Source organism: Leptodactylus fuscus, chromosome 5 (assembly GCF_031893055.1).
Source record: "Leptodactylus fuscus isolate aLepFus1 chromosome 5, aLepFus1.hap2, whole genome shotgun sequence".
NCBI lineage: Eukaryota > Metazoa > Chordata > Amphibia > Anura > Leptodactylidae > Leptodactylus > Leptodactylus fuscus.
The window spans coordinates 61979170-62005256 of NC_134269.1; the positions used below are offsets into that span (position 1 = coordinate 61979170).

Sequence of the window (26087 nt, forward strand, 5' to 3'; positions counted from 1 at the left end):
AACAACAACAACAACAACAATAATAATAATTTACCTACAGAACATTCCTCACAGACTAAAGTCCCGCTGCGGAAAAAAATGCGGCAGAAACACATGGTGGTTTTTCCCTCAGCACTTTTCACAGACAGTCCAGAGAGGTTTCCTTCCTCTGCTTCCATTATACCTACAGTATAGGGAAACCACTGGCGTTTCCGTAAGTATAATTGACATGCTGTGATTTCCAAAACCATAACAGTTTTGGAAATCGCAGTGTCTCCACTGCACATATTTTTCCACAATGTGTAGATGGAATTCACTAGAATCCCATCCACTTTGCAGAGACTATTAAACGCCAGGTAGGGCCCCAGCCTAAAACAGCTATATCATTGAAATTTGTACTTCTCTCATTACAGTAGCCATTTCTGCTATCTGAATTTATGCATCCTTTTATTCATTTGCCATTATTTATTCAACATCCATATATTTTGCTGCGCTGTACATAGAATATATTCTGTCCCTGTCCACAATGGACTTACAATTGAATTTCTATCTAAAAAAGAACACAAAAGCTTTATAGGACACCAGTTGATCTATCAGGGAGTATCATTTATTAAAAAATATATAGACCTTATCCATATTCATATTGTATATTGTGGTGTGTGCTTCTATTTTAGACTATGCAAAGTGTTTTCTCTGTTTGTGGTAATTTACAACACAACCATAGCGTGGCCACACATAGGAACACATAGGCAAGACAGCTTGTAACACAGCATTGCAAAAACATATTGTGTGGAGAAGCTGGTCATCTCGTGATATACAAACAGATGTAACAAAGGTTAAAGGTGTTGTCCAGAATAAAATGCTATTTCTACTCTAAGCTAAACACCCCTTTCCCCCTTGCCTGTCTCATAACGTAGTTTTAAAAAAATCTATATTTACCTAGATCACCGGGACAGTCATACTTTTTGCCCCAGGTAAGGCACATTTCCAGATTTTTCGGTGACATTGTGTTTCTCCATTTCTGGAATGTCACCTATACTAACCCCCACCACCCATCCCATCATATTTACCTGTCTTGCTGTCTGGATCTTCTGGGAACAGGACATTACTTCCTTCTGGGCACACACCTGCACAATAAAGTCGGAGTGCTGGCTACAGTGCATGCTAGCACCCAGCTCTACGGTATTGCACAGGCACCAGCAGATGTCAAGAGGAGGAGCTGGCTGCACAGAAAAAAGTGATGTCCCAGAATATCTGGACAGGAAGACAGGTAAGTATGATGGGGTGGAGGGCTTAGTTAGTTAGTTGGGAAGGGCTAGTAGTGGACAGGCTGACTAGGGAAATAGGGAGTGGTTGTGAAAGAGGGAGGGGGAGGAAGTGAAAGAGGGAGGTATTGTGAGTCAGCTGTGAGTGAACTGCAATGCATCATGGTAGTTGTAGGCTAAGACAGCAGGAAGTTACCCATGTAAACAAATATGGTGGATGCCAGGAGCTCCCAGAGAAACCCAGAAATCACTCAAAAAACTGCTAAAGATATTTTGTTGTACTTATTAACCTATTAATAGCACTAAACAACCTTTTTAGAAAAATGTTTTTCAACCCCCTTTAAGACTGAGGCCCCAAGTTGCGGGAACCCAGCATGTTTTGTTGCAGATTTTGTTGCGTTTTTTTTTTTTTTTTTTTTTTTTTCAGCCAAAGCCAGAACTGGATTGAGCAATAGGTAAAAGTATAAGATCTTCTCATACATTTCCCAGTGCTATAGTAGCTACTCTTGGCTTTGGCTGAAAAAAAAAAAAAAACACAACAAAATCTGCAACAAAAAAAGCTGTGTTTGCGCAACGTGGGGCCTCAGCCTTACATTACAAATAATGTGTTATCTATACATTGACAAAGGGTGTTGAGTTTTTTTAAAAATAAGTTTCAAAGGTTTTGTTATCCTCTATGACTCGGTATAGTATTAAACTTACTACATTTGTATCTGGACATGTCTATCCAAGAGTAAACGTTAAGAGGGACATATCGGTGTGTTGTGGGGTTTGAATAAAGTGAGAAATATCACACAGACTAGAATCATAATATGTACATTGTCATTTACTTTACATTTCTCTTATCATGTCCTACATAGGTTTACTTGGTGTATTTTGATCTCATAGGTATATATGAATAGAACATTCAACCGAATCAGTCATAATTGCCGGACCATTTAACTAATGGCTTTGAATGTTAATTCTGCCCTTAGACTCGGCCTTCTTAGCAGCAAAGAATTGCCCATGAGCCATGATAAAATTTCAGTATTATTGCACACAACCTCAGATGTGCTGTTTGGAAAACAAAATTCATTGCAAAACATTCATGATTGATTTTTGTTGTTGTGGTTGCCAGGACTATTGATATACAGTATTTTTCACACAAAGAAACATTGATATCACAGAGCTCTATAGAAGTTTGTAGTGTTTAGTCTGAGCCAGATGAGGATAAGGGTGATATTTACTTTACAAGGGGTGGTCCAGAGCAGGACGTAAAAGGATATGATTAAATGGTGCAGTCATGGGGCTTGAGATACAGCCATGACACAGCCATTGTGCGGAACTGGCCGCCACACCAACCGCCACATGACTTCATTAAAATTCATCACAAAGTCATTATTGAGTGTTCCAGGTGAACAGCCACGTGGTTTAGAAGTGAGTATAGTCATTGACTAGAAACACTATATGAGGATTCCAGTCTTAAAGGAACCTGTCACTTTAACCCCTACAGGACTGAGCCAATTTTAATTTTTGCATTTCCATTTTTCCCTACTCACATTACAAGAGTCATATTTTTTTTTTAATCTTTCAGTTCACAGAGTTACACAATGACTTATTGTTTATGAAACAAAATGTAATGTAATGGTTCAATATCCCGTAAAATGTACTGGGAAGCTGGAAAGAAATTCAGAATCAGTTGGAAGTGGAAAAAGGCACATTTGCGCCAATTTCTTATGGGTTAAATTTTTACGGCGTTCACTGTATGCTAGAAACATACATGACATGCTCCCTGTATTGTTGGTCAGTAAGATCACAAAGATACCAAGTTTATAGTCTAAAGTTGGCATCAATCACAACTGTTAGCGGTGGGTGCTGGCTATATTAGGCTGGCTTCACAATGGGTTTTTTGTGAGCCGGATTTTGACGCGGAATCCGTGTCAGAATCTGGCTCAAAAAAACGCCTCCCATTGACTTCAATGGGAGCCATTCACTTCTTTTTTTCCGCTAGTGGTTTTGTGCCGGAAAAAAAGAAGTGATCTGCCCTTTCTTGCTACGGATTCTGTGGCGGAATCCACCACATCATCAGCCACGCGAACACTCCCTCCCATCCCATTCATTTGGGCCTAATCCAGAGTGGAATGCGGCAACTGAATGCTGGTGCACTGCATCGGCAGCCAGTCGCGGCAAGATGTTTTATGGACCAGATTCTGAGGGGGCCTCCACCTCAAAATATGGTCCAAAAACCCAGCCTTAAGGGTCAGTTAACACCACAGAAAAGGAAGAAGAAATTCCATTTGGATTTCTGCCGCCGGCTTTTTCGAGCTGCTAGCCGCGATGGGATGCCAATGTAGTGCATCAGCATTACATCGTGGTATCCCGCTCCAGATTAGGCCCGGATGAATGGGCCTAATCAGGAGGGAGTCTCATGCCGCGGACACCGTGGCTGACTCAGCCACGGAATCCTCCTGAAGATATGTTCAACTATCTGGGAAAAATCACCAGTGGAAAAAAAACTGCTAGTGACTCCCATTGAAATGAATGGGAGGCTTTTTTAGGTGGCTTTTGAGGTGGATTCTGGGTCAAAATCTGCCTGCAAAAAACTTCTTGTGAACTGACCTTTATAAAGCTGGTATATGCCGTGTATGGAGAGGGCTCAGCTCCTAAACCCTCTCCATACACTCCATCACACCTAATCACGTACATATATGTGATGTTGCGTGAAGGGGTTAACAATGCAATCCTATCCGTGAACAGCCTTCCTTTATGAACATACATAAAAAGATAGCTGTCAGTCAGGAGTAGGACCGCACAATAGACTCCTAATTCCAGAGAGAGAAAAACAAGCATTTTAATGAATTTGAGGTTATCCTCAAATCTTTCTTGACCAAGTAATATATAAATTTCCTTATCTCCTCCTGTTCTATAAGATGCTACTTGCAGATCTGACATCATGTTCAATGTGGCAGGTTCTCTTCATATTGCAGCTATATTATAAAACACAAAGTACACAATTTGCTAAATACTAAATTGGCCATTAAATTGCCTCCATTTTCATGATAAAGTCTGTCTATGCTACAGAGCTGTGTCATCCCTTCTCTCCGCTGCCACTAATTCAAGTGCATTTTGTTTGGCAAATGTCACTAGTCAGAGACAAGGCTTTGGTCCAGAATCTGTAAGTGAGGGATTTATGTGAGGGTCCCAGAGTTTTATAGGGCATGGAGCTCTACAAACAACTTCATTAGCATTAACAACTAGTCTTTGTGTTAGAACCTTGCCAGTTCCTGTTCTCTATGGTAGGAGATAAAAAGCCTAATAGCTACAGTACCAAACAGTGAAGTCTCTTGTATATCATAGCAGTCGTATGTAAAATATTATACCGTGTGTTATTAACATGAGATAATACGTGCAGTATTATCACTGTCAGTTTCTGTAGTAGGGGGTATTGTAGGCTTGGAATTAAAGTTGTTGATAACCTCTACTTATATGTAATTTATGGCGTATTAGTGTCAGTAAAGGGATTTTCTGCTCAATAGGAGCTGTTATCCTGCTGGTGGACCCAGCCTGTGGATGTATTACACGGTGGGCTATTTATCTGATGCAGGAAATATATATGGTTGGCTGCAGTTTCCCTAGCAATAGTTTATCTGATACTTAACAAATGTCCTCTCTGAACTATGCACTCTGGAAATGATAGTGTTAAAACTTAAAGGGGTTGTCCCATCACAAGGATCCTATCTATAATGCTTGTTAATGTGGATGTAAGACTTTTCCTAAATACATTGCTTCAGCAAAACTGCTTTGTTTGCCCACTGTCTTACTTTATTCAATTTTTTGTGGCCACAGCCCTGACCTAGCTGCTCCTGAGTCAAATGATGTATCTGCTGCTCTCAGGGGGGAGGGAGGAGGGGCTAAGTGCATGGGAGCCAGCCTGTGTATCTAGCTATTCCTGTGTCTATACCATCTGACCTAGCTCCCTGCTCTCAGATAGGGGAGAGGAGCTGCTTTCATTTCTTCTGTTCTCCCAGTTATCAGGCTAGCTAATTCAGTTGTGTTCATTATGGTAGAGACAGGCAGTCTCTGTATGTAACACAGAATGGAGTTGCTGCTGCCTGTACTTCATAGTCCAATGTGGGTGGGCGGAGCTACACGTGAATTTGGGGGCGGAGCTAAACGGCAGGTTGCCTGTGAAACCCCGCCCACCAAATGATGCAAGAAACCAGGAAGAAAGAAGATTTTACAAGAGTGAAGACTGCTGAGTATGTGAGGTGGGAATACCCCTTTAAAGACTGCGGATAGATAGAGCTGGTACTGGGTTACTAATAGAGATGAGCGAACACTATTCGAAACAGCCGTTTCGAATAGCACGCTCCCATAGAAATGAATGCATCCATTCATTTCTATGGGAGCGTGCTATTCGAAACGGCTGTTTCAAATAGTGTTCGCTCATCTCTAGTTACTAACTCCATCGATATAATTGCAACAGAAAGTCCTTGGAGGAAAACTCTGCAAACTTTCTGTTGAAGGAGTTTCAGGAAGAACCACCATGCATTCCCGCCGCAGTTTTTCCTGCAGTGCTTTATTGCTGCAGGACGTCCCATGGGGCCTTAGCCTCAAAATTTTTTGCATGCATTACATATTTCACACATATAAATACAGATCTAGCCAAGTTTAGCATGACTTTTAACATGTTAATATTTGTTAATCGCTTCAATTCAATTGTTTTTCAATGGCTTTTATTGTGAATTTATCACGGTTTAGCGAGTTATCAGATTCAACTTGAAGATGACTGTAAGAACATGGACCAACATTTAGCAATGTACTTGGGCCTTCCCAGTCACATTTCACATTATTTATCTGCTATGATAAAGCTTTATGACTCTTTTAGGGGACTTATCCAGTCCAGTATTTTGTATGTTGGCTTTGATGATTCTTTGCAGTTGGAAGATGCGCCTAGTATATGATGGAGTGAATGCCTCCTCGTACATCGGGCACATCCTTCGGCTGGCTGTGCACCTACAGTGACTTTATGCCAGTTGTTAAATACTACCTTTTTCTGTACTGCAAAACACAGAGACATATTATCATTAAAGTCTATGAATTGTAAGTCTTTGTAAATAGTACGCAAATTGCATTTTTTGGTCTTCCTTTTTTCACAAGGGCTGTAGAAACTGTATTGTATAAATGTGATCTTTGTACTTGTACATATGTGTTAGGATGGGGTCCCGCAGGTTTCCTGTCCAGCGCACAGCGCCACCTGCGGGCCAATCCAACCCTTGCCCTCGGCGTCGTGCAGTGAGCTGTATGGACTCTAAGTCTAGCTTTCTGCCTACTGAGCATGCTCGAACCTTTTGGAGAAGCTCAGAGGCTAAGTCCCATTCTGCTCCTACTGAGCGTGCTCAGACCTTTTGGAGGTGCTCAGAGGCTAAGTCCTATTCTTCCACTACTGAGCGTGCTCAGACCTTTTGGAGGCGCTCTGAGGCTAAGTCCCATTCTGCCCATTCTGAGCATGTCCGGTGAAGTTATGCCACCGCCCCTGTGGGCGGGGACTAGCCTTTATATAGTGTAAGCCGATGCCTGCCCGGTGCTCACACTTTGGCTATAATAGTTTGAGACAGGAGGTCAGGGCTATGTTCCAGTGAAAGGCAGGAGCAGTCTAGGGATATATTTAGGATTCCTTGGCTCTGCCAGTGGGAATCTACAAAGCCTATTGAACTGTCTACTTATATTGTAGCTCCTAGCGTTTAGGGAGTCCTTTATGTTACTGACCAGGAGTGGCGTTTAACCCTCGGCAGTCTTTCCTGCGTAGCAGGCTGAATCTTTTACTAGTGCCTATTCCTCTGCTGTGAATTAGCAGAGGTCTGTTGCTAGGCTTCATTCAGCTTTACTCAGCAGGTGCACTCTCCCAGCGAGGTTAACTGGTGAGAGTTTGTTTGCAGTTGTTCACATTTGAACCGCACTAACACCACAGCCAGTGCAGTTAACTGGCGGTTAGCCTTTCAGGCACATGGCTGCCCCTCAGGGGGCCTGTGGACCTCGCTGCAGTGTCTTGCAGTCTAGCGGTTCTGTCACATTAAAAATTATTTTCAAATGTATATAGACAGAACCATAACAATATGTTGTAAGTGGTCATATGGGTGCCCTAAAGCACTGGGGCTATGGGTTTACACCTACACATGACAATACCTTCTACCTGCTGTATGTTATTTGCCAGCTATAATGAGTGCCACTTTATGCAGCACTTCTAATTTACTACAGTCTGTGGAGTGACAATACTGTGAAATATGTTGGTGCTATATACATAACAGGTAAATTCACTACATATATAGGATATAGGATATGAAAGGTATAGACCAAGGGAAAGCATAGCCCTTCATTATATTCATATATGAGCAGTACTCACAGGTTTTGGATTCCAGTGTAAAGTTCCATATCCAATGCATTCAAAATCTCAAAATCCTTCCAGTTTTCTATGTGTCTGTAACAAAACAGAAACCTAGCAGTTAGACATCATTGATAACAGCACTGACAATACACGACATGACACGGCACATATGTACATGATATCAAGGCATGTGTTATCACAGAGTAACATATGACAATGGAGCACACCTGTGGAATCTGAATTGAGTCTTATATGTTTTTAAGATCCTTTTATCTTAATCCTTTATCACCGCAGGTACAATATAGACATACGAAGCTTATATGGATGCTTAACCTGTTTTACACTATAAAGCAGCAAACTGCAAATTGCCCATATCGGCAACTCACTGCCCAGACAAGAATCCACCAGGACAGACTTACATCAACAGTGAATGGGGATGTTCCATACTGCTTATGTCGTGCCCATTCATCTCTATATGAAAATTAAAAGTTTGCTGCATATGTACATAGTTGAATTATTGTTGTTTTTATATCTTAACGGCGAGGATATGTTTGTGAAAGATAGTATTGTAAGGCATTGCAGTTCTCAAGAGCATTCAACTGTACCCAACCAACATGGTACCAGGGAAATATAACCCCAAATGTCACGATTAGTAGCAGAAAAAGGCACTCTTTGAAGTCAATGGGAGGCTTTTTTCCAACGTGGATTTTCAGCACCAAAATTGTCGCCAAAAAACTCAGTGTGAATGGATCCTTAGAATGGTCATCCTGGTTGTTTCAGCCACCAATACTCATGCAACAGGAACGCACCATTGAACTGTATATATTACTACTTGGTACCCACAAAGGAAGCACCATGCATTTGTAAACTATACTATAGTTAGTGCAACCATTTAGTATTCTTTATTGAAAAGGCTTCTGCAGAGACTGTGTTAGCATCTACTTCCTATGACCTGCCTATGTCACCATACCATCCACCTATCACACATTCTATAAAGCTTTGTTTCTGATGAGATCACCTTATACATTGGAAAAGGAAAGCATACTGTATGTGTTCACACAGCCTCATTGGGAATATACAGTGATTCTACAGGCACTTACTTGCATCTTACATTTATACAGGTATAGTCATCATGTAATGGGACGTAATGGAAGAGACCAGATTATACTGTATATTACACACATATAAACATATATATTTCCAGGGTGTTTGTCCTTGTCTCATCACCCACCCATCTGCATGAACATCTTCACGTAACCAAACAATTCCTTATGTGCTGACATCTCAGTCTGCTGCCTAGCTAGAGGGTTAAGCTGTTCCTCGCACATGTTGATGAGCTTCTTGTGAACAAGCGCTGATGTTTTTAACATCTAGTCATTTTTATCCTTTTTTCATGCTACCACCCACACAGTGCCTGCCTCTCCTATGTAAATATGTGCATTATAGAGCATGTTGATACAGTATTTCAGATTGGTCTCACTTCTACTGAGCGCATCTGTGTAATGTCTGGGCCAAAGACTTAAACCGCATGGTGCTCAGTAATTAGATTTGCCTTGTTCAAGAACATTTTCCCCTAAAACCAAAAAATTAATATGTATATTGTAGATTTTTATATTTGTTCATTCACCAAGCTGCCAACATTTCTATTGAGTAAATTCTTAGTTTTTGTTTCTGAGATAGCTGAATAACATAGCCATCTGTCCACAGTTACAGTTCTATGGGCATAGTCATCTAATACCCTCAGACTTCTAAAAATCTTGGTGTGGGCAGAGCCATGTCATGAACCTCTGGAACCCAAATGTAAGATATGTGATATGGAGACTTCTGGACCCACTTAGACTCAAAGTATAAAGCTCCATACGACGAACTATACAATAGGAAAATACATACAATATAAGTATACTTCTGACATTGCATACATTGCCTACCAACTACCATAATGCACGTACACTACACAGTACACAGTACACACATATATATATATATATATATATATAGATATAGATATAGATATAGATATAGATATAGATATATATATATATATATACATATACACACACACACACTGTCTACCAATAAGTATCCGGACACCCATGCAAATGAAGATATATCTGTGGTCATGATGTACATCATGCCTTGGTGATGTACGTCACGTGCATGTTAATCTTAACGCAGATGCCTATTGCACTATTTTAGATAACTGTGCTTCCTACATTATGACGGTTCTATGGGTTGGACCAATGTTATATCCAGTATGACAACGCCAGTTGTCATGTAGTGAGGTCTACCATGGCTTGGTAAAGCGACAATCAGGTTAACCAACTGGACTGGCCTGCCCAGAGCCCAGACTTGAACCCTATCAAGTTGGATCACCGAGCTAAGGGGTGCAGCAGCCATCTAAAATCATTGAAAGAACTTATCTGTCTTCTCCAAGTCGAATGGAATAAAATACCACTAACCGTCATACAAGGAATTGTGGAAAACATGCCCCGGAGGGTTGAGGCTGTAATTGCCGCTCGTGGAGGCTCTTCCAACTATTGAATATGAATAATTGTTTGTTTTTTTTTCTATCCTACCACAGGTGTCCAAATATAGATATGAAAGCATAGTCTCTTTCATGTAAAAAAAAGTCCTATAAATCCATTTAACATATACCCCAGAAGCTTTCATCACAATATACATTAACCATGCAGTGCTGTAGGACATAGTGGGCTCAGAGTCCCTTTGTCCCTCCTACAGCTATGATCCTACTCTTGGGAACTATAATAGTAGCCATATTCATCACATTGCTTTGACAGTAGCATTCAATATAATTAAAGGGGTTGTCCCATCACAAGGATCCTATCTATACTGCTTGTTAATGTGGATGTAAGGGCTCGTTCACATCTGCGTCGTCGGTCCTTATTGCAGGTTTCCGTTTCCTGCATAAAACAGATGCAGGAGACGGAAGCCTGCAGGAGACTCTCACCCATTCATTTGAATGGGTGAGAAAGCTGTCCGGCCGTGCGCGGCAGTGAGCGTTTTGCGCTCTCCGCCGCAAAACCGGGTTTTATAATCCGGACACAGAGTCGGACATGCAGTACTCTGTGTCCGGATAAAAAAATCCGGTTTCGCGGCGGAGAGCATAAAACGCTCACTGCCGCGCACGGCCGGACCCGATCTATGGTTTCCGTCTTCTGCCATGCAGAAGACGGAAACCATAGTACGGAGACCCCAGACGCAGGTGTGAACCCAGCGTAAGACTTTTCCTAAATACATTGCTTCAGCAAAACTGCTTTGTTTGTCCACTATCTTACTTTATTCAATTCTTTGTGGCCACAGCCCTGACTTATCTGCTCAAAAGTCAAGTGATGTATCTGCTGCTCTCAGGGGGAGGGAGGAGGGGCTAAGTGCACGGGAGCGAGCCTGTGTTTCTAGCTATTCCGGTGTCTGCACCACATGTGTCCTAGCTTCCTGATCTCAGATAGGGGAGAGGAGCCGCTTTCATTTCTTCTGTTCTCCCAGTTATCAGGCTAGCTAATTCAATTGTGTTCATTATGGCAGAGACAGGCAGTCTCTGTATGTAACACAGAATGGAGTTGCTGCTGCCTGTACTTCATAGTCCAATATGGGTGGGCGGAACTACACGTGAATTTGGGGGCGGGGCTAAACGGCAGGTTGCATGTGAAACCCCGCCCACCAAATGATGCAAGAAACCAGGAAGAAAGAAGATTTTACAGCAGTGAAAACTGGTGAGTATGTGACGTGGGAATACCCCTTTAACTGTTGTATACAATTTTTTAACAATTTCACATAAGAAAGCAATTGGGTAATTTTCCTTTTTGATTCCAAGTTCACACAAAGCAGTTTGGGTTTTGAAGCATCTTTTTAGCCATAAATAGATAGAGGTCCAACAGTACCAGATAGTGGTCTGACATAAGCAGAATAGTGTCGACCCTGTAAAATTCGGCTCTAAAATGGAAAAGTGAATCTATTAACTGAATGATCTGTAATTTCACATTCTGACAACAATCTGGATCCGGAACATCATTATATCTTCATATGTTTGCTGTCACTTGTATGCTGCTTACAAAATGGCTGGTGTTGTCCATATACTGTAGGTAACGTATAAAATAAATTCGCTACCAGTGACCCAGATTTCTTTATATTAAAACCATGTCACCGTGTTATGTGCAGTCCATGGAATGAACACGGTTTTACTCATAAAGATGTGCATGTGCAACAGTAGCCATGCTGGGATGAAATTATGATGTTCGCCGCATACATTAATTATAGAATATGACAGAAAATCTCTAGGAGGTGATAAATTACTGTATGCTGCAAATCTATAAATCTGCCGAAAGATGCCATGACAAAATAGCTACACTCAAACCCATATCTCATATTGCACCCAGACCATCCACTGAAGTGTTAAATATTGCAGCGCATGCCTTTTGCTGAGTGCCAGGGAAAATTAATGAGTTTTCCACCCTACAAAGCCTGTAAAAGCCATGTTCACTTAATGAATATACATTAACCCCATCATCTCCTGAGTGAATGAAATCAGACATTTACTGACCGTATACAGTAAGTACAGTAGAGATGAGTGATGGGCGTAGTTAAAGGGATGTAAGATCTGCTATAGGATATGTAGATAAAAGCTGTGGCTATACATGACTGTAGATAGATTATAACCCTTGGCCAGGATGATAGGCAGCTTGTGTTGAAGCACATGTTTCTTGTTATAAGCTTTCCCACTTACATAAAAAAAAAACGCCAATAAGTCCTCGAGTTGTTACAGTATCTCGTTTCAGAAGACCACACATAGTGGATTTACTGTAGATTAGCAGAGCCGATTCCTATGGCAAATGCAGATTATAGTACAATACATGGAGATAAGGTTTTCAAAAAATCTGCATGAAAATATCAGGATGATGGCAATTTACAAATCTGTCATCTGCATAGGGTGCGATACATTGAAATCTACAAAGCAGTACATTGTAAAAATCTGCATACAATACGAGTTTTGCAATGCGATTGTCTGGAATGTGGATTTCTTGCACAATGTGTCGATTCCTTAATCTTTAGGATTTATTGGCGCAATTTTTTTTAACGGATTTGATACCTCCGTTTTGAAAACAATGAGAATGAATTAGCATATTCACTTGTCCCTTTTTCTGACGGACATAAAAAAAAAAAAATTGGTAGAAAAAAAGGACATGTTCTCTATTTTCCATTTTGACAGACACAAGTACCCATCAGAAATCAATGATTACATTTTTAGCAAAAGTATAAATGGATTGGCATCTCAATTGTATCCATTAACAATAGTCATTAGGAGTTTTGTTGGGTTTTTTTGGTATATTTTTTTCAAGTATTTTACTATTAATTTCATTATAGGAAAATTAAATGTAGTAAAAATGTTGTAGGAACACAAATTTGTGGCAGCTGCATAGGTGACAAGTGCCAACAAAATCCTGGGATACAGCAACAATACAGCAGTAATGGCGGTTATATTTATTGGCACCATGGCTTCAAAGAACTATTTTTATTTACAAAGTAAATTGTACACTATTGCTATATAGAAAAAGCTACACAGTGGTTAGCACTGCAGCCTTGCAGCACTGGAGTCCTGGTGTTCAAATCCCGCCAAGGGCAAAAAACCATCTGCAAGGAGTTTATATGTTCTCCCTGTGTTTGCATGGATTTCCATCCCATATTTCAAAAAAAGACATACTGATAGGGAAAAATGTACATTGTGAGCTCTATGTGGGGCTCACTATCTACAAAAAAAAAAAAAAAAAAAAAAAAAGCTACAAAAATAGAAGCCCAGTTTCCTTCTCCATCTCCCTGCTTTTCCCTAATTCTCTGTTTGTTGTCCTATAGAGTCGCCATACAGCGGCATGGATAGAACTGAAGCAAAGTGTCCATGCACTTACACACACATTCTATTCATAGGTAAGTCTCTCTGGACTGCGTAAGGCATAAAGGATATGGTACATGCTGTACATTTGGTCACTGCTAACAAAAACAACCATCTTCTGCACAAGCCCCATTCCTATAGAAACTGCAGCAGGAGACATTAGTGTAGGGATTAAAACCACATTGCTATTTTATTGCTTGTTTTTCTAATGTTTACTTGCAGTAAATTCACAGCATTCAATGTAGCCAGCATTAAGAGCATAAAATACAATGCAATGACTAGCTAGGAAAAGCAGGGCATCATTAATTCTTTTATATAGTAAACAGGAGAGTCTTTATCCACAGATGGTACTACATTATTTCAGAAGGTAAAATCATTAGAAAAATCATGTTTAGCTTCCATTGTACTTTAGAGACTCTTCATTGATGTTGGGGTCATAATTGCTCTTGCACTGGCCTTAAGAGTTTAGGGAGTTTGCCAATATTACAAAATATATAGATTCCTTTTACGTCAAGTCGTAAGACTATGAAAGATAAAGGCTTCCCAACATTAGTCAAGTAAGGAAACCTTAGACTAAATATAAGGCTTATGTGAAGAGCTACTGCTAAATATATTCGGATCTCAAAAGTGAAGAAAACTGAAATAACATCCTCATGGTGGCTGACATTTTTCTGGACTTCATGATAACCATCTTATTGATGGAAACTACATTCAGTCCCTCCAAAAAAAAAAGAGAAATTTATTCTACTGTTCCTTTCACATAAATAAAACTGCACTGAAAGAAACACCCCAGCATTTTTTTTTTTACTCATATATTGTCTGAAAGACAAATCCCTGAAAAATAATAGTTGTCTATTCACAGTATCTGTCCTTATCCTGCTTTCACCTTCTTCAATAAGTCACAAGATAACAGCATTACCTATTTTTACAGCATTTGTTGCTATACAAACAGGAGACCTCTGTCTGCTGCCAGCAGATTCTATTGAATTGAATTCTATTTGACCTCAGATTCATCAATGCCTACCCCCTATTTTTCTGCCCTGACTCTTCTATCTAAATGTCTCCCTGCTAGGGTTGAGCAGTTGTGTTCGGAAAAGATCGGAATCCGATCAGTGATTGAGAAAATTTCACGATCGCAATCGGAATTCAGAACACGATATTTTTAGGTGGGATCGAAATCGGTGATTATTTCCCACAATGCTTTGCTACTGGCCAAGCACTGTGGGAAAATCTAACAATGTTAACCTTCACACTGAGTATATGCTCCGCTCATTCTGAGAGGAGTGTATACTCAGTGTGAAGGCTCCGCTCCGGTTCCATAGGAATGAAAGGAAGCAGGCAGCACACAGCCTTAACCCCCTGCGCCGGCTGCATCCATTCATTCTAATGGGAGACTAGCTAACATCTCTAGTAGCTACTTAGTGAATGGGTTTGAAAACTGACTGCCGGGTTTCTATCTCCTGTCCAGCTTCTCAGGGCAGAAGACAGAAACCCAAAAGTGGAGACCAGGCACAGGTGTGAACCTGCCCTTACCTTTCCCAGTGTTATCATCAGTAGCTGGTGCAGCTTTAAGGAGATATGGTGACATCATCTTCACAGTGTAACAGAAAATAGACATGGAGGGGCAACAAAGTGGCTCAGTGGTTAGCACTGCAGCCTTGCAGTGCTGGAGTCCTGGGTTCGAATCCCACCAGGAACAACATCTGCAAGGAGTTTGTATGTTCTCCCCGTGTTTGCATGGATTTCCTCCCACTCTACAAAGACATACTGATAGGAAAAGTAAAAAAAAAAAAAAATGTACACTGTGATCCCTATATGGGGCTCACAATTTACAAAAAAAAAATTATTTATATATATATATATATATATATATATATATATATATATATATACACTCACCGGCCACTTTATTAGGTACACCATGCTAGTAACGGGTTGGACCCCCTTTTGCCTTCAGAACTGTCTCAATTCTTCGTGGCATAGATTCAACAAGGTTCTGGAAGCATTCCTCAGAGATTTTGGTCCATATTGACATGATGGCATCACACAGTTGCCGCAGATTTGTCGGCTGCACATCCATGATGCGAATCTCCCGTTCCACCACATCCCAAAGATGCTCTATTGGATTGAGATCTGGTGACTGTGGAGGCCATTGGAGTACAGTGAACTCATTGTCATGTTCAAGAAACCAGTCTGAGATGATTCCAGCTTTATGACATGGCATTGCATTATCCTGCTGAAAGTAGCCATCAGATGTTGGGTACATTGTGGTCATAAAGGGATGGACATGGTCAGCAACAATACTCAGGTAGGCTTTGGCGTTGCAACGATGCTCAATTGGTACCAAGGGGCCCAAAGAGTGCCAAGAAAATATTCCCCACACCATGACACCACCACCACCAGCCTGAACCATTGATACAAGGCAGGATGGATCCATGCTTTCATGTTGTTGACGCCAAATTCTGACCCTACCATCCGAATGTCGCAGCAGAAATCGAGACTCATCAGACCAGGCAACGTTTTTCCAGTCTTCAATTGTCCAATTTCGATGAGCTTGTGCAAATTGTAGCCTCAGTTTCCTGTTCTTAGCTGAAAGGAGTGGCACCCGGTGTGGTCTTCTGCTGCTGTAGCCCATCTGCCTCAAAGTTCGACGTACTGTGCGTTCAGAGATGCTCTTCTGGCTACCTTGGTTGTAACGGGTGGCTATTTGAGTCACTGTTGCCTTTCTATCAGCTCGAACCAGTCTGGCCATTCTCCTCTGACCTCTGGCATCAACAACGCATTTCCGCCCACAGAACTGCCGCTCACTGGATGTTTTTTCTTTTTCAGACCATTCTCTGTAAACCCTAGAGATGGTTGTGCGTGAAAATCCCAGTAGATCAGCAGTTTCTGAAATACTCAGACCAGCCCTTCTGGCACCAACAACCATGCCACGTTCAAAGGCACTCAAATCACCTTTCTTCCCCATACTGATGCTCGGTTTGAACTGCAGGAGATTGTCTTGACCATGTCTACATGCCTAAATGCACTGAGTTGCCGCCATGTGATTGGCTGATTAGAAATTAAGTGTTAACGAGCAGTTGGACAGGTGTACCTAATAAAGTGGCCGGTGAGTGTATATGTATGTATATATACACATGGATGAAGGTACTAGACATAGGTGACAGTCTCTGCAATAGCATAGTTTGAATCAGCTTCCATGACTACACTGCATAGACAAAAAAGCAGGATGCAGGAGTTTTCTTTTTAAAGGGGGTTTGCCATAATAACATTTTAACATATGGTTACTGGGGGTCCCACCAATCATGAGAATAGGGGTCTCAATGTTCCTTTGAATGACCACTGACCAAAAGCAGCATTTTAGTGCAGGAGAACTGGATGTATTATGTAACTACCCCTTTTAAGCCCTATAATAACTCATGGAACCTTATGGTAAAGCACAGATCATGATATAACAACTCACAGTCACATTACAAACTAAGTTCTGCTGCCTTTAGAAACCCAGATCTGGCAAAGCCGGTTAATATTTTTTTATAGGGCATTCCATTTTAAAGTGGCCAGTGTATGCCAGAAACGTGACTAGATGAAAAATAAAGAAATCAATATTGCCTTCCATCAAACTGGTTCTCACTCTTTGTAAACCGCAGCATCAATTTTCACATTTATCTTGCAGACTAACTAAAGGTGTAAAGCAAGATATGCCAGGAATAGACACCCTCCAGATATATCAAGTTGCTATGACTTCAGTGACACCTTGCTATGCCATATGCCTTCGACTAAGAATAGGAGACTTGAGTTTTAGATAAGAGCAAGATAAGATACTGTATATTGTATGTATATTGTGCAATGCTTTACCTGTACAACCTATAAGTCACATTCAGTAGTAGTTCTGTTCATTTTCAAAATCCCTGAATACACATATTTTGCTGAATGTCTATGGCTAGGGTCCCTGGAGAGTAATAGTATTGATGGGGCTTGTTAGATGGTGGGTGCACATTTTTCACAACCTCAGCTATATTGGGTACTTACATTGCAACTAAAGCTGCCCTCTCTGTGATATACCTCTATGCAGCGCCGCACCTCCCATGAGGCGACCTGAAGCGAGCGCTTCAGGCGGCGCTATGTCAGGACCCCAGGGAGGGCAGCATTTTTGATTATCTAAGCCAGTCCAGGACAAGCTGTCCTGGACTAGCTTAGCACCGAGCGTTGGTTTGGGGAGGCCACTGAAGCAGCGCTGCTCCAGCAGCCTCCCCTCACACTCAGGCAGAGAGCAGGTCTTCTCCGTGCCTGTTCTCTGCTTGCGAACGGTGCTAAGCCCCACCCCTTCACTCCGCCACGCCCCCTTCACTCCGCCACACCCCTACGCTCCGCCCCCTCCTCCGGGGGGAGGAGGGCGGCTTTCTGTAGTTCGCCTCGGGCGGCGAAAGGGGTAGGTTCACTCCTGCCTCTATGACAAGGCCATAACATTCCATAAAATATATATTTAGGTTACTGCAATCTGGATACTACGTTCATACTAGTGCTATCTCCCCATTGTTCTGGACCGTTGGAGGATTTAGTTGAAATCTACTGTAAAATTCACAGAAAGAACTGCCATGCTGAAGATTTAGAAAAGTTTGTGGGGGCAACATGGTGGCTCAGTGGTTAGCATGCATAAAAGTAAAAAATAAGAAACATGTCTGTCTCTGCCAAGGGCTTCCTGAAATCAGGGCTCTTTCCTGGATCACTGGGTGACTAGTCAGGACTAGAGATGAGCGAACACTAAAATGTTCGAGGTTCGAAATTCGATTCGAACAGCCGCTCACTGTTCGAGTGTTCGAATGGGTTTCGAACCCCATTATAGTCTATGGGGAACATAAACTCGTTAAGGGGGAAACCCAAATTCGTGTCTGGAGGGTCACCAAGTCCACTATGACACCCCAGGAAATGATACCAACACCCTGGAATGACACTGGGACAGCAGGGGAAGCATGTCTGGGGGCATAAAAGTCACTTTATTTCATGGAAATCCCTGTCAGTTTGCGATTTTCGCAAGCTAACTTTTCCCCATAGAAATGCATTGGCCAGTGCTGATTGGCCAGAGTACGGAACTCGACCAATCAGCGCTGGCTCTGCTGGAGGAGGCAGAGTCTAAGATCGCTCCACACCAGTCTCCATTCAGGTCCGACCTTAGACTCCGCCTCCTCCGGCAGAGCCAGCGCTGATTGGCCGAAGGCTGGCCAATGCATTCCTATGCGAATGCAGAGACTTAGCAGTGCTGAGTCAGTTTTGCTCAACTACACATCTGATGCACACTCGGCACTGCTACATCAGATGTAGCAATCTGATGTAGCAGAGCCGAGGGTGCACTAGAACCCCTGTGCAAACTCAGTTCACGCTAATAGAATGCATTGGCCAGCGCTGATTGGCCAATGCATTCTATTAGCCCGATGAAGTAGAGCTGAATGTGTGTGCTAAGCACACACATTCAGCTCTACTTCATCAGGCTAATAGAATGCATTGGCCAGCGCTGATTGGCCAGAGTACGGAACTCAACCAATCAGCGCTGGCTCTGCTGGAGGAGGCGGAGTCTAAGATCGCTCCACACCAGTCTCCATTCAGGTCCGACCTTAGACTCCGCCTCCTCCAGCAGAGCCAGCGCTGATTGGCCGAATTCCGTACTCTGGCCAATCAGTGCTGGCCAATGCATTCTATTGGCGTGATGAAGCAGTGCTGAATGTGTATGTTTAGCTCAACTACACCGGTGGAGTAGTTGAGCTAAGCACACAGATTCAGCTCTGCTTCAATCAGCGCTGGCTAATGCATTCTATTAGCTTGATGAAGCAGAGTGTGCACAAGGGTTCAAACGCACCCTCGGCTCTGATGTAGCAGAGCCGAGGGTGCACAAGGGTTCAAGCGCACCCTCGGCTCTGATGTAGCAGAGCCGAGGCTGCACAAGGGTTCAAGCGCACCCTCGGCTCTGATGTAGCAGAGCCGAGGGTGCACAAGGGTTCAAGTGCACCCTCGGCTCTGCTACATCAGAGCCGAGGGTGCGCTTGAACCCTTGTGCAGCCTCGGCTCTGCTACATCAGAGCCGAGGGTGCGCTTGAACCCTTGTGCACAACTCTGCTTCATCAAGCTAATAGAATGCATTGGCCAGCGCTGATTGGCCAATGCATTCTATTAGCCCGATGAAGTACAGCTGAATGTGTGTGCTAAGCACACACATTCAGCACTGCTTCATCACGCCAATACAATGCATTAGCCAGTGCTGATTGGCCAGAGTACGGAATTCGGCCAATCAGCGCTGGCTCTGCTGGAGGAGGCGGAGTCTAAGGTCGGACCTGAATGGAGACTGGTGTGGAGCGATCTTAGACTCCGCCTCCTCCAGCAGAGCCAGCGCTAATTGGTCGAGTTCCGTACTCTGGCCAATCAGCGCTGGCCAATGCATTCTATTAGCGTGAACTGAGTTTGCACAGGGGTTCTAGTGCACCCTCGGCTCTGCTACATCAGATTGCTACATCTGATGTAGCAGTGCCGAGTGTGCATCAGATGTGTAGTTGAGCAGAACTGGCTCAGCACTGCTAAGTCTCTGCATTCGCATAGGAATGCATTGGCCAGCCTTCGGCCAATCAGCGCTGGCTCTGCCGGAGGAGGCGGAGTCTAAGGTCGGACCTGAATGGAGACTGGTGTGGAGCGATCTTAGACTCCGCCTCCTCCAGCAGAGCCAGCGCTGATTGGCCGAATTCCGTACTCTGGCCAATCAGCACTGGCTAATGCATTGTATTGGCGTGATGAAGCAGTGCTGAATGTGTGTGCTTAGCACACACATTCAGCTCTACTTCATCGGGCTAATAGAATGCATTGGCCAATCAGCGCTGGCCAATGCATTCTATTAGCTTGATGAAGCAGAGTGTGCACAAGGGTTCAAGCGCACCCTCGGCTCTGATGTAGCAGAGCCGAGGGTGCACAAGGGTTCAAGCGCACCCTCGGCTCTGATGTAGCAGAGCCGAGGGTGCACAAGGGATCAAGTGCACCCTCGGCTCTGCTACATCAGAGCCGAGGGTGCGCTTGAACCCTTGTGCACACTCTGCTTCATCAAGCTAATAGAATGCATTGGCCAGCGCTGATTGAAGCAGAGCTGAATCTGTGTGCTTAGCTCAACTACTCCACCGGTGTAGTTGAGCTAAACACACACATTCAGCACTGTTTCATCACGCCAATAGAATGCATTGGCCAGCACTGATTGGCCAGAGTACGGAATTCGGCCAATCAGCGCTGGCCAATGCATCCCTATGGGAAAAAGTTTATCTCACAAAAATCACAATTACACACCCGATAGAGTCCCAAAAAGTTATTTTTAATAACATTCCCCCCTAAATAAAGGTTATCCCTAGCTATCCCTGCCTGTACAGCTATCCCTGTCTCATAGTCACAAAGTTCACATTCTCATATGACCCGGATTTGAAATCCACTATTCGTCTAAAATGGAGGTCACCTGATTTCGGCAGCCAATGACTTTTTCCAATTTTTTTCAATGCCCCTGGTGTCGTAGTTCCTGTCCCACCTCCCCTGCGCTGTTATTGGTGCAAAAAAGGCGCCAGGGAAGGTGGGAGGGGAATCAAATTTTGGCGCACTTTACCATGCGGTGTTCGATTCGATTCGAACATGGCGAACACCCTGATATCCGATCGAACATGTGTTCGATAGAACACTGTTCGCTCATCTCTAGTCAGGACAAGAAGTGAGCCTTCATATCTGACTTTTAGGCCAATATTGACATTCAAGAAACCTTACCTAAATTCTTCCAGAATCTGCTGAAATTGTCCAGTAACAATACAAAAAATCCCTTCATATTAAACAAATGACTAAATGAGAGAACTTATTTTGGGTAGTGAAATTGCCCAGTAATACATGTGAATGGGTTATTATATACCCCAGTCACATGCTCAGGAGACAAATAATGAATGTGTAGTAGAAACATAGAAAGTTTTTAAAACCTATGACTCCACAGAGAAAAACCTTAGAATTGTAATGGGAATAATGTGTATGTCTATTTCTGCAGTTTTCTGGACATCATACATAATACATAATAGACATAATAGACAGATTACAGTTGAGCATGCCCAGATATTAATGGATTAATGCTGCGAAGATCAAGGAGATGGTGGTGGACTTTAGTAAGCAGAGAAGTGCTTCGAATCTGGTGGACATCCAAGGGACAGGCATTGAAATAGTTAACACCTATAAGTACCTGGGTGTGCTCCTCAATAATAAGCTGGACTGGGCTGATCACCTGGAGGCGCTGCACAGAAAGGACCACAACAGGCCTTAACTGCTCAGGAGGTTGAGGGCACTTGGAGTCCAGGGGCCACTTCTTAGGGCCTTCTTCAACTCTGTGCTAGCATCAGCCATCTTCTTCAGTGTGGCCTGCTGGGGAAGTAGCATAGCAGCCAGGGACAGAAATAGACTTGACAGGCTGATTAGATGGGCCAGCTCTGTCCTGGGGAGTTCCCTGGACCCAGTACAGGTGATGGGTGACAGAAGGATACTGTCAATGGTGAGCTCCATGGGGGCTAAGGTTAGGGCTACAACGTAATGTTAGCCATGACTCCCGTCACACAACCAAAAATTGCTGTGCCACTCTGGGACACCTTCACTAATGTAGGGTGCTGTGAGTCCAACTTTTAGTTGTGAAAAGATTGAGCACTGGCAAACACTCCTTTATTATCTTCAGTATCTTCTATCCTTTATTATCCTCGCAATTTGGGGTTTCTATCATAACATAGATGTGTACATCCTAGTATATACATACGTTATTCGTATCTCTATTATATATGAACAAGTTCAAAGAGTATGAAAGAGTGGCTGAACCAAATACCTAGGCTATTATGTAAAATTAAAAAATAAGCGTCCTTCATCTGTGTAATAAATCTGAAGATGGTTCCAATCTATATTCTGGATCTAGAAGCCTACATACATAATAGATAAAGCCATGAAGGTGATGCTCTGCGTCTACCATGTAATTGTACATTAATCCCTGTCATTTTCCACATATCATATTGTCATGACAACGGTGGACTATATTGCTTTTCAGATGTTTTTTTCCAGGATCTTCTGAAGATCAGTGTAGTAAACAAGTAATACATTTGTAAGGATTCACGTCAGAGGTGGCTGCATAAACATCAGTGATTCATGTCTGGATGAATCTTACTACCCACCAGCGAGCTATTTTAAGGGGCCTGATACACGTGCTGAGGAAATCTACCATATCTTGATTCCATAATAAACACGCTGAATTAATGACTTGTTATTTTCATGCATAAAACACAAGTAGAAGGAAAAACAATCTCTGAACATAACCCAAGGTTCTCACTACATATGCAGTGTATTCTCTTGTGGCTTGGCTTTCTGGTCTTGGATTAAAAGCCATTTCATAGTGCTGATAAGCTGATCCTTGCCGTGTTCCAGTGGTTAGTAAATACTTCTTGAGCGGTTTGTGAACATTCTTGGAAATTCATGCATTTTCCCCAACGGACCTGTATCTTTTTCAATCACTAAGACCATTTATCAAACCTCGGCTTCACGTGATACCTAAGTGAACTAGCTTTTATGAAGAGCCATATATGGTCTCGCTCACTTGCATTGTAGATATATTCAGCTTGCGAAAAATAGACCAAGTATATTTCACAAGACTTCAAAAAATAGCTGGGCAAAACACCAAGACTGCAGGCCAAACGCTGTCATGCTTATGTTTGTCTTATGGGCTTGAACTGTAAACTCTGTAAAAGATAAGACGCATATCAATGGGCCATATAAGGTCACAGTATAAATAGTGTTGGTGTCATTTCATCCTTTAAGGGGTTCAAATACTTCATTTTAAATACTTGGTTTGTTCAGCACTACATTTCAATACAAACAAACATATTTCATGTATTTGCAATATATACAATGAAAAATAGCTGAACTGCAGATGTCTTCATCCTTACAGTATTGCAAAATTCTATCAAAAATCTTGACAGACCTCAAATCACAACTACAGGGTTGCTGCATATAGAACAAATTCAGATCAGCATAGTGGCTGACACTGTAGCCCTAGGTTTGTATGTGATCCAGGACAACATCTATTGATTTCAATTATTTTGCTTACTTGTATAGCGCCATCATATTCCACAGGGCTTTATAGACATGGTCAGTCACTGTCCCATATAAGGGCTCGTTCACATCTGCGCCCGGCACTCCGTACTTCAGGTTTCCGTTTCCTGCATAAAACAGAGCAGGAGACGGAAACCTGCAGGAGTCTCTCACCCATTCGTTTGAATGGGTGAGAAAGCTGTCCGGCCATGAGCGGCAGTGAGTGTTTTATGCTCTCCGCCGCGAAACCGGGTTTTATAATCCGGACACAGAGTCGGACATGCAGTACTCTGTGTCCGCATTAAAAAAAACGGTTTAGCGGCGGAGAGCATAAAACGCTCACTGCCGCTCACGGCCGGACCCGGTCTGTGGTTTCCGTCTTCTGGCATGCAGAAGACGGAAACCACAGAACGGACAGCTGAACACAGGTGTGAACCTAGCGTAAGGCTCACATTCCAAAATCCCTATCAGTATGTCTTTGGAGTGTGGGAGGAAACCCACACAAACACAGGAAGAACATACAAACTCCATAGAGATGTTGTCCTTGGTTGGATTCAAACATAGGACTCCACAGTGGCATAACTAAAGTCTTGTGGGCCCCAATGCAATCTTTAGTACGGGGTCCCCTATACCCCTCCCTATAGCGAATTGTTGATAGTGATGGTTATGGGTTTGAAGGAGTTTAATCCACCTTAGTGTGGTTCGGGTAATCTGTGAGTGTCTTTGGCTTATCGTCCAGATGGAAGATACAATCTTAATACTGATGCCATTGCTTATGGGCTCCCTAAGGCAATTGAGCACCTTCTGCACCCCCTCAAGTTACCCCCCTGGGACTCCAGCACTATAAGTCTACAGTGCTAACCAATGGGCCACCATGCTGGCACTATGTACTTGTTCTCCTTGTGTTGGTGTGGGGTTTCCTCACACTCCAAAGTACTGGGGAATGTAGACTATGAGCCCTATATGTGATTGATGATGGCTGTAAAGTGCTATACAACTAAGGAAAACACATAAATATCATCTTCATTCCTTATCTATTCAAATACATTGAGAAATGTAACAATGCAATTAAATAGAAATATAAGGCTGTGGTCACAGCTTGTGAAAAAGCAGCGTTTTTTTGTTGTATCTTTTTTTTTTTTTTTTGCCAAAGCCAGGAATGAATTTATCAGAAATTAGAAGTCTAAGAGCTTCCTTTATATTTTCCTTTTTTTAAAATGTAGATTGTGAGCCTCATATAGGGCTCACAATCTCCATTTTTCCCTTATGAGTATGTCTTTAGAGTATGGGAGGAAATCCACACAAACACGGGGAGAACATACAAACTCCTTGCAGATGCTGCAAGGCTGTAGTGCTAATTACTGAGCCACCATGTTGCCCCCTTTATATTTTCCATTGGTTTTTAAGCCACTCCTGACTTTGGCTCAGAAATCACAGCATAATCTGCCACAAAAAATATAGCTTTTCTAAAGCAGATTTAACTATCTGGTTTGTATGGGATTGTCTTGAATTTTCCTTGACAGATGATGTTATGGTAAAGAATGAGTTTCTTCTCAGGTAGATAAGCCACCAGTGGTATATGACATCTCTTGCTCCTTCTTTATATCAGAACATACATACTCTTGGCAGAGATGAACATGCTTGTGTATGAATATGGCTTAGAGTAACAGCTGTTGACTGGTTGCTTCTGAACGTTTACTATTGCACTTCCTTTTCATATACTGTACATCCACCTTTATACAAAAAAGAAGACATCTTCAAATGAAAACATGAAGCAAGAAGAGGATGCCAGCTCCACAAACAGATTGTGTATCCTTGCTCATATGCATCCCTATTATTCTGATTTCAAGCTGTATAATTCATATCTCAGGCACGGAATCTGTTGCATTGCATCCAAAGCGAAAAAAGGAAGATGAAATATCAAAGTTTCCTGGGGAAAAGGCATGAGCCTAAGCTATGCATCATAAAAAATGTAAAACATCAGTGTTCCAACGTTCCATGCATTAATGTATATTTCATAGGTATGAGCAGAAATTATGTACATGCCTACAGGTATCTTTAGTCTTGTGGGTAAAGGGATACAGACTTTCTGAGAAGTTTGACATTACCAAGTTGATGTGTTTCTAGAGAACTGGAATAATCAGATATTGGTTGAAGTCCATTGTATTTTCTGTTCTGTATTTGTGTTTATTACAGTATCTAGTATTCAGTTTTCAAAAAGCCAAGTCTGTCAAGGTTTCTTTGGCTCCTGTTTCTTACCTACGGGTTTAGCACAACTGAGTATAGTAAGTCTTACAAAAAGACCAGCAATTTGAGAAGACGATCCTTCATCTAGAACAGATTGTCTGTAAATGATTTTCAGTTCCGCCATATATTATGTACAGTGGCCATCTTCTTTGAGTAGACAATCCTCTAGAGGTCCACTTTCCAACTTTGGTCGACTGTCTCATAGAGATTCCTCTGT

At 42.3% G+C, this 26087-nt stretch overlaps 1 protein-coding gene across 9 annotated transcripts in view; it reads right to left on the reverse strand.

Moving 5' to 3' along the window:
* NTRK3 (neurotrophic receptor tyrosine kinase 3) overlaps positions 1-26087 on the reverse strand; it is a 541580-nt gene that overhangs the window by 367669 nt on the left and 147824 nt on the right. For all 9 annotated transcript variants that reach the window (XM_075273267.1, XM_075273266.1, XM_075273265.1 and 6 more), the window contains exon 3: positions 7627-7701. In XM_075273267.1, the coding sequence (XP_075129368.1) occupies positions 7627-7701 (75 nt within the window). The remainder of the gene's footprint in view (positions 1-7626; positions 7702-26087) is intronic.